The 14,804-nt window shown below is 35.5% G+C and overlaps 1 protein-coding gene across 1 annotated transcript; it reads right to left on the bottom strand.

The window, feature by feature from the left end:
* Positions 1-3,792: 3,792 nt before the first annotated feature.
* Positions 3,793-11,572, bottom strand: tph1b (tryptophan hydroxylase 1b). The gene is made up of 11 exons (XM_051901527.1): positions 11,417-11,572; positions 10,638-10,772; positions 9,305-9,488; positions 9,111-9,211; positions 8,908-8,975; positions 7,699-7,895; positions 7,415-7,550; positions 5,832-5,958; positions 5,628-5,723; positions 4,916-5,049; positions 3,793-4,821 (listed from the first exon to the last, which is right to left on the bottom strand). The coding sequence occupies exons 1-11, from the start codon at positions 11,504-11,506 to the stop codon at positions 4,647-4,649; spliced, it is 1,443 nt and encodes a 480-aa protein (XP_051757487.1). The 5' UTR covers positions 11,507-11,572; the 3' UTR covers positions 3,793-4,646.
* Between the last annotated feature and the right edge of the window lie 3,232 nt (positions 11,573-14,804).

The raw sequence follows: 14,804 nt of genomic DNA on the forward strand, positions 1-14,804 counted from the left end.
ATCTCTCGCTCCAAATTAAAGCAGTTTATAGTGAAAAAAAATTTGAGACAAAATTGCTCATCTTTTGCTGCTAATTATTTTTTTTTTATATTAATTATAATTATGTATAGCTTCCTAAGTGTATATGACTTTCTTCCATCATAAAAGTAATCCATATGGCTCCAGGGGTTTAATAAAAGAGTTCTGAAGCGAAGCGATGCTTTTTGTAAGAAAAATATCCATAATTATAACTTTATAAACTGTAATCACTAGCTTCCGATAATGATCGTACGCAGGTCTAGTTCCGGCTTACGCAACGCCTACATCCTGCATCATACTCCAGAACTCGACTGTCTTGTGAACACACAGAATCTAGGACAGTAATTATACACCTAGGATTAAAATATTTGCTTTTTATATAGCTCAATTTCTCTAAGTGAAACCAGGGAAATGACAGTTACAATCCCCCGGTTTCACAGACAAGGCTTAAGTTAGTCCCAGACTAAAATGCATGTTTGAGCAGTTTTAACTGAAAGTAACTTGCACTGACGTATCTTAAAATATGTCAGTGCAATTGTCTTGTCTCAAGATGCACACCAGTAATGCTTTTTCCTAGTGAATGTTTATAAAAGCTACTTAAATGCCTTAAAGTGCCCCTATTTTTAAAGTTCATAATATTGTTTTGGGAGTCTCCTACAACAGGTTTACATGAATGCAAGGTAAAAAAACACTTTTTGTTTTCTCATAATATACGTTTAATTTCACCTCAGTTCTCAATGTTTTGTTAACGATTCGTTAGAAGCAGTTTGAAGAATCAGTCTCTCTAAACCCCTCCTTTCCGTGCGCCTACACTGCTCTGATTGGTCAGATGGCCCAGTCCTTTGTGATTGGTCTACTGCGCGCACCATGCGTGCCCATTGCCAAAACTGAATGGCAGCTATCAATTCGCAAGACATTGTATACAGAAAAGATAGCATCGATTTTATCTTATCAATTTGAGCCCGAGTCCGACGATGAAATGTCTGAAGTAGTTGATCAACCAGAAACTGATTCGCAATCACGACTGGATTAGGACGTTTCTCTATGGTAAGTGTCACCTTAGTTTGCGTTATTTATAAGACGTGATAGCAGAGTCATTGTTATACTTTATGTAGGTGCACCTGTGGGAACTGTATCAGAATCCCAAGCGAAGCTGAAAACCTCTAACATAAGATAAACATTAAGGCCAGATGTGTACACAGACTTTTTCGTCATAACTATAACAAAGTAAAAAATGGCTATATCATTGTTTGACATTACAATGGGTGTTTACTGTTTACAGAGAGAATACTTCAACTAATTAGTACAGACTAGCATCTTAACATCCTATTACAATACAGATAGAGCTCCACTCTATTATAATAATAAAAACGCAGAGAAAAAACAGTTTGTTTTACAGTTATGTAAGCGAACCGGGCACACAGTTATGTTGTAAACTCCCACATTAGCTGAGCACAAAGGTGAATAGCTGATAATGCATTACACTTTGTAAACAAAAGTCGTGCTTCATCCTTGATCATTACTCCAAGTAATAATACAGACAAGCTGCATTAATTGACACATTTTTAGACAATATTGGACCCACATCTGAATAGCAGAACTACAGAAACGTGAGTTAGCCGGTTAGCAGGAGACATACAGACTAGGGTGTACGTTACACAACATAACATACAAAACTACGAATTTTGAACGATCGCTAGAACATATAAACATCAATTATTAATCATACTTACAGGTTGAGATTCAGAGGAGCAAGCTGGTCCAAATAAACTGGTCATTGATGCATATTTTAAGACCAAGCATTTTGTGAATCCTGCGTTAAACTCCCCGAGGTTTGAGAAGCAGTCGTCAGTAAAATGACGGGAACACAACAAAAGATTGTACTGCTGTGGTATTGTTGAAATAATTAATTTTCTCTGGCTTCTGCACGCACAATAAGTGGGTGGGCAATATGCTAATATTTTGTTGTGACGTCACAACGAAACGACTTGGGATTCGTTTTACAAATGACTCGTTTAATTGACTCTGAGTCGACTCTTACTTTTGAGAGACAGTAACTTTATATACGGTGCACTTTCAGATTTAAAACTTTGCAGGGTGTTTTCATTCACTTAGAGCTGTTACACACTACATGAAAGGTCATTTTCAAAAATCCATAATAGGGGCAGTTTAATTGAACTAAGGTCTAATCCTGGCTTAGGCTAAGCCCTGTCTGTGAAACTGGGCCAATATGTTAAAGGGTTCACCCAAAAATGAAAATAATGTCATTTATTACTCACCCTCATGCGTTCCACACCCGTAAGACCTTCGTTAATCTTCGGAACACAAATTAAGATATTTTTGTTGAAATCTGATGGCTCAGTGAGGCCTCCATAGCCAGCAATGACATTTCCTCTCCCAAGATCCATTAATGTACTAAAAACATATTTAAATCGGTTCATGTGAGTACAGTGGTTCGATATTAATATTATAAAGCGACGAGAATATTTTTGGTGTGCCAAAAAAAAAACTAAATAACGACTTATATATTGATGGCCGATTTCAAAACACTGCGTCAGGAAGCTTCAGAGCATTATGAATCAGCGTGTCGAATCAGCGGTTCGGAGCGCCAAAGTCACGTGATTTCAGTAGTTTGGTGGTTTGACACGTGATCCGAATCATGATTCGATACGCTGATTCATAATGCTCTGAAGCAGTGTTTTGAAATCGGCCATCACTATATAAGTCGTTATTTAGTTTTTTTGGCGCACCAAAAATATTCTCGTCGCTTTATAATATTAATATTGAACCACTGTACTCACATGAACTGATTTAAATATGTTTTTAGTACATTAATGGATCTTGAGAGAGAAATGTCATTGCTGGCTATGGAGGCCTCACTGAGCCATCGGATTTCAACAAAAATATTTTAATTTGTGTTCTGAAGATGAATGAAGGTCTTACGGGTGTGGAACGGCATGAGGGTGAGTAATAAATGACATTATTTTCATTTTTGGGTGAACAAACCCTTTAAGCAGTCATTAAAAATGTTAACATATTATCAGCATTAGGCTACGTGTTCTTAGTTTGCTTATGTATTTTAGCAATAATTGTAATTTTCTCACAACTGTAAACACAAAACTACAAACAATAAATGCAAAATACATCAAACCTAAAATGAATGCAATCAACACTTGGCCTATGCTTTGCTCAAAATAGTATTTTTGCACAATGACAAAAACATGCACCATATAGCCTAATGACCTTGATTATGAAAATGTTTGCAAACAATTAAATATATGCCTGGATTTTTTTGCAAACATTGCATTACTTGAATTTCAGGGTATATTGATTGTGTAAAGCAGAGGTCTCCAAACTCGGTCCTGCAAAGTTTAGCTCCAACCACAATTAAACACACCTGAACCAGCTAATCAAGGTCTCACAAGACATAAGAAACTTTCAAGCAGGTGTGTTGGAGCTGGTTGTAGCTAAACTCAGCAGAACAGCAGCCCTCCAGGACCGAGTTTGGAGACCTCTGGTGTTAAGTGTCAGTTTTAGTAATTTAAGTAATCACTGTAATAGAACAACATTGCCCTCTGCTGGTAAATATGATTTTTGAGGAGTAATTTTTACTTCATGTCTAAAAACTAATAACAATATTTGATGAGAAATACTCATGAAGATGATGATTAAAGGCCAACAAACATCAAAATTGTGGATTTTTATGAGCTACTTTGTTTCAATAATTCCACCTGAATCATTTGTGTGATTCAGATTAAGTTTGCTAATAAATAATTTAATTTATGCATTAATTTATTTATTACATTTTGATCTCTACTTGTTCACTATAATTCAGTAAAATATAAATGGCCACAGACAAGCAGCAAAAAGGCTATTACAGTCTTCAGAACAAACACAATATACACACACCAGACCTTCAGATTCACATCAGGATAACTAGAAAAAGGTGAAACATTTTGGTTATAAGGCTTATTTTTATATCACAAACGCCAAAAAATAAATTATTCAGCTCATGGTAAGAAATAGGTACATTTACTTAATTATACAGTAGGTTTGATGTTGGGGAAACCTTTAACTGGTTGAGAATACACAACAAATTATGAATTTAGAGTAATCTAAGTTTTAGTTTATATAGTTTGATCCTTTTACACCTATAACACAAATGTGTGAAAGTCTCAAGATATAATGTTTGTAGGAGTGTTTTTCAAACCTGAGCTTTGTCTTTGAAGATCAGACAAGGATGAACCATTTCCATGTTTCTTGTGTATTTACAGAGACTGAAGTCAGAGTGGTATATACACTTTATGAATATAGTGATCATGAGATAATGTGGTGGCTGTAGTTTTTGCGGTGGTGCTGTTTGAATAGCAGTGAAGGACTCTGAGCTTAGCACTTAAAGACTCTCCTGAAAGCAGTGCTTGGATTTTTAAATGCTTTGTGGTATTTGGCAGATTTTCATTAGCAGAGGAAAGATGCTCACAAAGACATTAAGAGTGATTCACCTCTGCAGTCAGAGAAGGCAGATAATGAGATAACATTATGGCAGTTCTGAATGTTGAATAACATGCTCTGATATAAGAGAAAGCAGGAATAAAAGCCTATTAATATGAGCAAGAGTCATAATGGTTTCAGACACCAAGGTGTGCGCTGAGTCGACAGAGAGCGTCTCCTACAATGTCCAGCTCGTGTCTGAGCTCCTCGACCACATCGTTGATGCTGGGCATGTCCTTCAGCACACATACGCTCTGTGTGTACGGGTTATAACGCAGGGAGAATGGACGCTGGATTGTCTTTGCAAACTCACTGTGAAGGATATATGTGGTTAAAACAAATTAATATTGATATAGAAATATAACAGGTCACATATAAAAAAAAATATATATATATATAGATTTACCGCATTCTAAATTTAGCTTCCTCAAAGCTCTCGGATACAAAGTAAACATCTTGGAAGGTGGTGATGAGACACTCCTGCTTACAGGTGACCTTGGGCTCAAAGGGCAGGATTTTAGCAGCGCCTGAGAGAGAGTGCTTTAAAACAAAACATGTGTTTCAGAGTCATGGCTTCATTAGCTGCTACCGTTGAAAAGTTTGGGCTCAGTATGATTTTTTTTTTCAAATAAATAAATACTTTTTATTCAGCCAGAATGCATTAAATTGCTCAAAAGTGACAGTATATAATGCTATTCTTTTGATCTTTCTATTCATCAAAGAATCTTTTTTTTTAAAACTGATAAGAAATGTTTCTTGAGCAGCATATCAGTATTTAGAATGATTTCTGAATGATCGTGTGACACTGAAAACTGGAGTAATGATGCTGAAAATTCAGCTTTGCCATTGCATGAATGAATTACATTTTTAAAAAATATATTAAAATAGAAAACAGATATTTTAAATTGTAACAATATTACTGTTTTCACTGTATTTTCAATCAAGTAAATGCAGCCTTGGTGAGCATAAGAAACTTCTTTCAAAAAACATTATTAAAGGTAAATAGGAAACAACGTGGTTAGATTACACAGATTACCCAAACTAGTGGTTAGATTACACATAAAAATATAATTGTTCTAATCCTTAATTCTAAAACTGATAATGTGTATTTGGTGTACCTTAAGTTCACTGATGGATGAGAGAAGTCCAGCACCGTATGCTCGGAGTGAACCCTCCTGCTTGCACAGGCCAAACTCTACCGTGAAGAAATAGCACTGCAATGGCGCACACACCAACATAACCATCAAAACTTTTGCAAAAAATAACAATGCTTTATGCCTATATAAGAACAACAGGACAGCAAAATGTACTGAAATACATACTGTTGCTAATTTCTGCACAGCATCATCAGACGCCCCTAGAGAAGCCAGTCCTAATTCCTGAGAGAACTGTGCAAAACTTGGTTCAGCCAACAGAGGAACATGACCCAGCAGCTCATGACATGTATCCCTGAAAGACAGAGACATGAAGATCTCTTTAATTTATTTGTATGTGCCTATTTCACATGACTCATACAAACAGTGTTTATGTGAAACAGGAGAAAGCTCTAATAAAGCACTAATAGTGTTTCTGATGCATAACAGAGCTGCAGCTTTTATTTCTGGGTTGCTACATTGAGTATTTCTTTAAACATTTATTGTTTTTATTATTATTATTTTACCTTTCCTTTTAGTGTGCAATTAGATTCGTAAAGCTTTGAAGCTTCATGAAGCAGTGTTTTGAAATCGCCCATCACTAGATATTGTTGAATAAAGTTGTTATTTTGTTTTTTTGGAGCACAAAAAGTATTCTCGTCGCTTCATAACATTAAGGTTGAACCACTGTAGTCACATGAACTGTTTTAAATATGTCTTTAGTAGACTTCTGGGCATTTGATTAAGTTAATCAGTTAATTATCTTGCTGTCAATGGAGGCCTCACTGAGCCATCGGATTTTATCAAAAATATCTTAATTTGTGTTCTGAAGATGAACAAAGGTCTTACAGGTGTAGAACGACATGAGGGTGAGTAATTAATGACAGAATTTTCATTTTTGGGTGAACTAACCTTTTAATCTCTCTAACAGAAAACATTTGCCTGAAACACTTTGTTTGTCGTCCTGCCATTATTTCAGTGACTTAACTACGACACCATGTACACATTTGCATATTGCCCACCTGTACTGGCTGCTTTGGCCCACCCTCAAAGAACAGTTGGGTAAGTGATTTTGCTATGTCAAGACACTGTTTTTTCACAGCAGCAGCAGCAAAAAAAAAAAAAAAAAAGTTTAAAAAAGTATTTTTCTTTCAACCCTGATGCCATAATTACCATCGATAAAATACTGTTTACAGCTGCTCATGAAGTCTTGGAAGCTGAAACCCGATTATGTTAAGGAGTGTTACATTTTTGACACACAACAGACTGGTCAATGACCATGATCAGCTGACCAATCAGAGCAGACTGGAATGGCGGGGTTCACAGAGACAGTAAAGCCCTGGGTATACTTCATTTTCCGCTTTCTGCTCCATCTCTTGCACAATTGAATGTGCAAGACAATAAAACAATGTTGCAATATATCAACATTGATTCGCCATTCAAAATTGAAACAAAATTCAACTTTGTTTTAACTGGATTCATGATGTTGATTCACCCATGAAGAAATGTTAAAATGACGGCAACATGAAATGGAGCCCAAACCTCAAAGTATAAAATATAAACTTCTTAAATAATCTGGATTTAGTTTGATTTATTGAATAAAAGGTGCTGTGTTTGTTTCCATCCCTGCATGTGTAACTTTTTCATGCATCAAATGTGACAGACAGTGGGTGTTGCTTCAACAATGGGTGCTGCTTCATAAAAGGCTATTTCAAAAGATTGTGTTGATAAATAGTCCTGAAGAGATAAAGCGATATGTGCTTTGTACTCACGGTTCAGGAGTGTAGAGAGGATCTGAGCTGTGACGCACATATTGTGTGCAGTGAAACACTCTGAAGGCCAGACCAGCCAGAAAGTCTCTCGGTGACAAGTACCCAGCAACAGGGCGAATGGTGAAGCCAGTTCGCTCTGAAACACACATACACAGCCACACATCTACTGTCCTCTGCTGCTGACACAACTAAAATTTCTCTTCAGTTCCTCTTGTACTTATTGTAAGGTTAAAATGTATCTTTAAAAAACTGTGTGTGTTTTGATCATGTGCGCTCAGTCTCACCTCTCAGGAAGTTGGACACGTCCTCCAGCTGTGGTATGTTGTCTTCTCTGTAGCCGCAGTACTGGGTGAGCAGAGGCAGGTTCTGCAGGTACTCTCTACAGGCATGTGTGGGGTACAGCTTATTCAGCTCCCGAAACACTACACCCCATGTCTTCACCTCTTCCTCTGTAAACTCCACACGTGGTATGGGATCTCCACTGCAGAGTGAGATAGAACCATGTGAATAAATAAAGAGATATATATATATATATATATATATATATATATATATATACACACACACAAACATACAGTATTGTGAAAAAGTCTTAGGCACGTTAGTATTTTCACCAAACAAACAAACAAAAAAAAAGGTTTTAAGTCAGTTATTTATATCTTTTGCTGTAGTGTGTCAGTAGGAAATGTCAGTTTACATTTCCAAACATTCCTTTTGCCATTAATTGTAATAATCCAGTGAGATTTTTGTATGCACAAGGAGTCTGACAACAGCCGGTATGATCCACATGGAGATCATCATCGAGTCCATCTATGATTACATGAAGAAACAGAAAAAAATGGAGACAAATTAAATCCAGAAGAACTGTGGCAACGTCTCCAAGACGCTTGAAGAAACCTTCCTGCAAAACTACCTGAAAAACTACAGTATGTGCAACCTAGAACAAAAGCTGCAAAGGGTGGTCACACCAAATATTGATTTGATTTAATTAATTGAAGTTAATTGATAAATAAAATCTATTTATGACATTATTTTTGAAAGCATCCTCACTTTACAGCATTTTTACACAAGTGCCTAAAACTTTTCACAGTACAGTAGCTTTGCAGGCAGGTTTCTTCAAGGATCTTGGAGACACGGCCACAGTTCTTCTGGATTTACTGTCTTTCTCAGTTTTTTTCTGATTCTTCATCTAATCCCAGATGGATTCGATGATGGTGAGATCAGATCTCCATGTGGAGCACCGGCTGTTGTCAGACTCCTTGTGCATACAAAAATCTCACTGGATTATTACAAATAATGGCAAAAGGAATGTTTGGAAATGTAAACTGATATCTCCTACTGACACACTACAAAATATATAAATAACTGACCTGAAACTTTTTTTTTTTTTTTTGGTGAAAACAGTAACACGGTCTAAGACTTTTGAACAGTACTGTATAATAAAATATTTGGAATTAATCCAGTTATTGTTAAAACCTTATTATTAAACGTACTGTTTGTAACTCATGGCAAGATCAGCAAAATATTTCCTTCTCTTACGATAAACGTTGTCTTTAAATCCCTGAAAATATATAAGGACACACGGTCACAACTCAAACACTGAAGATTATTACATGATGAGTATGACATAAATACTACTGATTATTAATAACCAGTGAATTTCTATTGTCTAATCTCTGTGGCAGACAATACCGACCGGATGATCCGCATCCAAATCTGAACCATACATCAGAACACGACAGGCACTCTTATCCAAATCTGAGATCTTCTTAGGGAACCAAGGCACCTCAGCAAGATCTGAAAAATGTATTTACACAGGTTTACACATGATATTTTTTTTTACTTTCTGTACAGTACTTGTCTATCTAATGAAGGAGTAAAACACAGTACCATTTACAGGAGTCCAGAATTTATCAGGTGAGTCCATGGCTATAATGCTTGTTTGTTTGCGCAGCAGCTGAACAATATCTTTCAGAGTTTCTCGATCACTGTCACAATCCACTAGTACTTCCAACTCCGAGTTACGCCGTCGGGACTTACGTGACTCAATATGCAAAAGGTTAACCTGGTTGTCCTGTTTATAATAAATGAAAATACAGTCAAACCAAAATTTATTCAGACACCTTGAACATTTCATTCATTAATACAGTTTATTCACTATAGTTTAAAAAAAAAATGGTAATAAAATATGACAAGATCTCAGAGTTAAACTGTGTCAGAAAAAATGAATCTGGTAACACTTTACAATAAGGTTCATTAGTTAACATTAGTTAACTACATTAGTTAACATGAACTAATAATGAACTGCACTTCTACAGAATTTATTAATCTTTGTTAATGTTAATTTCAACATTTACTAATACATTATTAAAATCTTGTTAACATTAGTTAATGCACTGTGAACTAACATGAACAAACAATGAACAACTGTATTTGCATTAAATAACGTTAACAAAGATTAGTAAATACAGTATCAAATGTATTACTCATGGTTAGTTCATGTTAGTTAATACATTAACTAATGTTTAACTAATGAACCTTATTGTAAAGTGTTATCATGAATCTTAATTATGTCAGAAAACACTTAAGCAAAACATGGTCAGTGTCTGAATCATTTTTGGTCCCAAATTTTTATCAATTTTACTGGTAGTCCACTGTATGAAGAATTTTTGGGTATAATATGTCACAGTTTATTTTATTTTGCTATCCTCACTTACATAAATGAACTATAGTGTCCTGCACCCACTAGTAAAAATATATTAAAAAAATGATATCTAGTGTCTGAATAATTTTTGGTTTGACTGTATGTCATTTAGCCCACTTTAAATTTTCCATATTTACTGTTTGAATAATATGTATAATATTCAATAATTATACAAAGAAAACATATATTTGGAGATGTACTTGTGAGAAGGTACTTGGATTTAAACATATCACCAGCATTTTTTCATTCAAAAATATAGTCCATACTTTCCATGATTGAATACTCACTCACAATTTGACAATTTATTGTAAATTAGAAGTTAAATGATTAATTAACTTCTATTTATTGTACATATGTTTAACTTCTGTTTATTGTATATATGCTTTAGCTGGACTTACTAAACAATTAGTTATTTAACCACTCACCTTTTTAAGTGCCTACTATGTATAACATGATTCTACTAAAGCTAAGAATAACCAAATAATACAGAAAGATAGAATAGAAAACATTTATGTATACCTGAAATAGTTTTAAAGCCTTCACCAGCCCTCCAACTTCATTCTTCAGAGAGAAGACAATTGCGGCATGTTCCCTCTTGGAGGAAAGTATCTTGTCTTTGTTCTCGTCTGTCTTATGAAAAGTAGTTTTCTTCAGCTTAATAAAAAAGAGAGAGATGCCTATATTCAGTACTCAGGTGTTTATTTACATTACCATGACAATCTCTCTACTACAGAGCAGATAATATCATGCGTGAGTGAACTTATGTTTGTTTTTGAGCTGCTTTTCAAATAGGAAATTGGTATTCAAATGCAAATTACATGTAAAAAACATTATAGTCAACAGGTTGTGTAGGGTCATATAAATAGTTATATGACAGACCAGCACTATGTGGTGGACAGCAACTTTAAAGTCACGTGAAAGCCAATGACATCAACAAATCACCTTTTTTTCTGTTATATATTAACAATATACAATGCATAACAGATCATAAGTTCGTGTGAAAATATATGAAAGTTTTGTTATATTTAAACTATTTAAATGCACATTAATGATATGTTAAGCACAAAATATACTTAATATATTATTAAAGAAAGTTATTGTAAAGAGTTAGAATAAATATCAAAATATCTATCAGCTATTTTATTCCTTTCTTTGAACCTCAATAATTCATGATTGCATACAAGTCTATTGGAACTCGTCCAAAGTTCTAATAAAGCAATACAAGAATACATCCGTCTCTCCATATTCAAACATGTTTAAGCATATTGAATTGGCCTACATATAAAATTTGTTTTTACCTCATTGTTGAGTTGCTTCTCTTCGTTGCTCTTACTGATGGAGTCAAAAGACCGTCCTCGACGAGGTCCGTCAAGCTTGTTGGCGAGCATGGATGTGTGCTCTTGATTTTATAGTAGAATATGGAGAGGTGCGTGGATCAGATAGACGCTGCTATCAGTCTGATAATGATGTTTTCTCTTTGGATTTATAAAGAGATCCGACGGAAGAGGGGGAGGAGCGCGACCAGCCCGACCAGAAGATTTCACATATTGGAAAAAGGTTCAGCAAATGAAAACCATTTGACCGTTAGATCATTATGAAACAATTAAAAATGAATAATAATAATAGTAGGCTAATAATAATAATACTGTTATTGATAGAAGCACAAAATGGGAGAACGGGGCTAGTTGTCACATTTTTTTTGTTTACTCTGGTGACTATTCATGTTTTGTCCAGTATATTAGCCTACTTTTGACAGTTCCGTACTGTAAAGTTTCCTGTCTGAGTGTAAGTTTGCTTTTATTGTGTTCAATTGTTTTCCCAACATCTACTTCAAATAGGCCTATAATGTGGAAATGTATTCATTAATTCACAAAAACTGATATAATGTAAGGTTGTTTTGAACTAAATGTACATACAGAACCACTGCTACAAAATTACTCTTGACTCAAAACCTTATTTAATGAGATATCCCAGTGACAACGAGCCCCTGTCTCTTCTGTTTACATCTTATTTTGCTTACATATTGATAATTATCTAAAACATATTGGTTATCACCCTGAAAGTGCGAAGAGTCAGAACATAATAGACATGTACTTAAGCTATTCATAATGTTCATTAATTTATTATATTTATACTTAAAATTGATTCACAACATGCCACACCAGCCTTTCAGTAGATCATAAGGAAAGAGAAGAAAAAAAAACTTTGAACAAAAAGGAAAGGAAATTGAAATAAAATTGAAAATCGAGTGTCATGCAATGGTGTGATCTCTGCTGATATGTTTCAGCACTATTGCCAAACGAACAGCTCCGACAATGCATTAAAAAATTCATAAAAATCGAGTCGTAGACCTTGGCATTTAAACACACCCAATCTTTCATTTGGTTCATATTGTTGATTTATTTACTCTTTCCAAGGTTGGTCTGGGATCAGCGAGCTTTATTTCCACGCCTCTGTGGAAAACTCAGTGATGAAAGTGATGTGGATAACGGTCTAATAAGACACGGCAGCAGGTCTAGATTAACTGGTGATGACTGATTCGGAATGTTGTCACTGGTTTCTGTTGTCTCCAAACCAAAGGCCCCAATCCACACTATAGTTCCAGTCCGGGGGTGATTTGTTCCAAAGGGAGAAACATGGAAAATAATAAAAGCACGTCAATGAGCGCGGCTCGGATTAATAATGATGTGGTAGTTATGAGCAATGGCTGTTTACAAGCTCACACCAGCATTAATTAGCTCAAAATGCAATATAATTAGGTACTGCTGTACGTCCATTTCCAAACAACATGACTAATCTTTTATTCAGACGTTCTCACGCTACTTCTGTGCTTTATTGGTCCATTGTCTGTGCCTCCCACTGTTTGGTCATTGATCTGAAAGACCTCCATACCCTTCCTCAGGGGGACAGACAGTCTTTTGTGTGGCAGCCCATAAGTACACATCTCATTAGGCTTCATGAAGTGAGAGATTCACCATCTATTGAAACACAGCTAGTTTATACCAGTTCCAACAGCAGGCCGAGATGTAGAATATCTTTAGCTTTGCAAACAAATTTCCCATAATATTAAAATGATGAAAACCAAAATGTGTGTGAATCGAAACGCTTTGAACTTTATGACTCAGAAAATCTCATTCATATAACCACAACTCATTTGGAGTTAAGGCACAGGAAATGCTTGAACTTTTTTTGTGGTAATAGCCATCAGGAGGTCCAGAGGAACCAGGAAAAAAGATGCATACACCTTAATATGGTTAGCATGTGTACCTTATATTTATGTATGAGATTTACATTCATTTCCTTTTGGCCATATATAGTAATGATGTTTGTGCAGAACCGGTGACGTACAGTGTGATTGAGCCAAGTCAAATCATGCTCAGACTAATCCAATGCAGCACTGGAGTCTGGCATATTAGCATACAGTAAGCTTCACTGTAGGCACACGGCTTCTGCAATCAGAGACTTCATTCTGAGACAATTCAATCTACAGTCAGACTCAGCAACAGGAAGTTCCCTTCAATCTATGTCACGAGAAAAAGGCCATTATAGAATAAGCGATGATACACGCTGTACGAGTTCATTGGTCTGTCAAACAACCTGAAGTTCCTTCAAGGCATTAGTGCTTCTTGTCCTCCCATGTGAGCAAGACAAGGTATGTGATGCAGAACAATGTCAGGAAAGATTAAGTCAGGTCATGATCACTGAGCTTCAGTTGAAAGATGACAATCGTAAGAAATATTTGGCCAGTCTATAAAACCTATTACAGTATAGGTGGACCAAATAAGATTTGCTCCAATGCAGGGAAAAAGAACTAGGCAACCCCTCATTAGTGGTTTAACTGAGCTGCAAGGCACCTGAGTCAAGTTTTGGCATGGTCTACAAATTTTATGAGACTTTAGATTTTCTTGCTGACCTTTTATATCTTTTACTTAAAGGTAAAGGTCTCCTTTCATTGATATACAAAGGAAGGAAGAAATGAATGTGTATAGACCAGTGTTCAAAAGCTCTGAGAGCTAATTCTGTGACCAGGCATGAACGTGCGTCAGCATGCTGTATGCGCATCTGGCATGTTCAACAACCTGTGATCTCTTCATCATCCTGTATGGATGATGGAGAGCGCAAAACAGGGCTATGTGACATAAAAGATTCATAATCTTTATATATATATATATATATATGACCCTGGACCACAAAACCAGTCATAAAGGTAAATTTTTTGAAATTGAGATTTCTACATAATCTGAAAGCTGAATAAATAAGCTTTCCATTGATGTATGGTTTGTTAGGAGGACAATATTTGGCCGAGATACAACTATTTGAAAATCTGGAATCTGAGGGTGCAAAAAAATCAAAATATTGAAAAAAATTGCCTTTAAAGTTGTCCAAATGAAGTCCTTAGCAATGCATATCCACTCACAAAAATACATTTTTGATATATTTACGGTAGCAAATTTACAAAATATCTTCATGGAACATGATCTTTACTTAATATCCTAATAATTTTTGGCATAAAAGAAAAATTGATAATTTTGACCCATACAATGTGTTGTTGGCTATTGCTACAAATATACCTGTGCGACTTATGACTGGTTTTGTGGTCCAGGGTCTCACACACACACACACACACACACACACACACACACACACACACACACACACACACACACACATATATATATATTAAAG

The sequence above is a fragment of the Ctenopharyngodon idella genome, chromosome 7 (genome assembly GCF_019924925.1).
Source record: "Ctenopharyngodon idella isolate HZGC_01 chromosome 7, HZGC01, whole genome shotgun sequence".
In the NCBI taxonomy this organism is placed as follows: Eukaryota; Metazoa; Chordata; class Actinopteri; order Cypriniformes; family Xenocyprididae; genus Ctenopharyngodon; species Ctenopharyngodon idella.

Excerpts from the sequence above, each read along its gene's own strand:
- tph1b (XM_051901527.1), bottom strand. The coding sequence starts at position 11,506 with ATGCTCGCCAACAAGCTTGACGGACCTCGTCGAGGACGGTCTTTTGAC. Across the intron at positions 9,212-9,304 it reads ATTCTGGACTCCTGTAAATG|ATCTTGCTGAGGTGCCTTGG; the intron begins GTACTGTGTTTT and ends TACATTTTTCAG. Across the intron at positions 7,551-7,698 it reads CGTGTCCAACTTCCTGAGAG|AGCGAACTGGCTTCACCATT; the intron begins GTGAGACTGAGC and ends TGTGTGTTTCAG.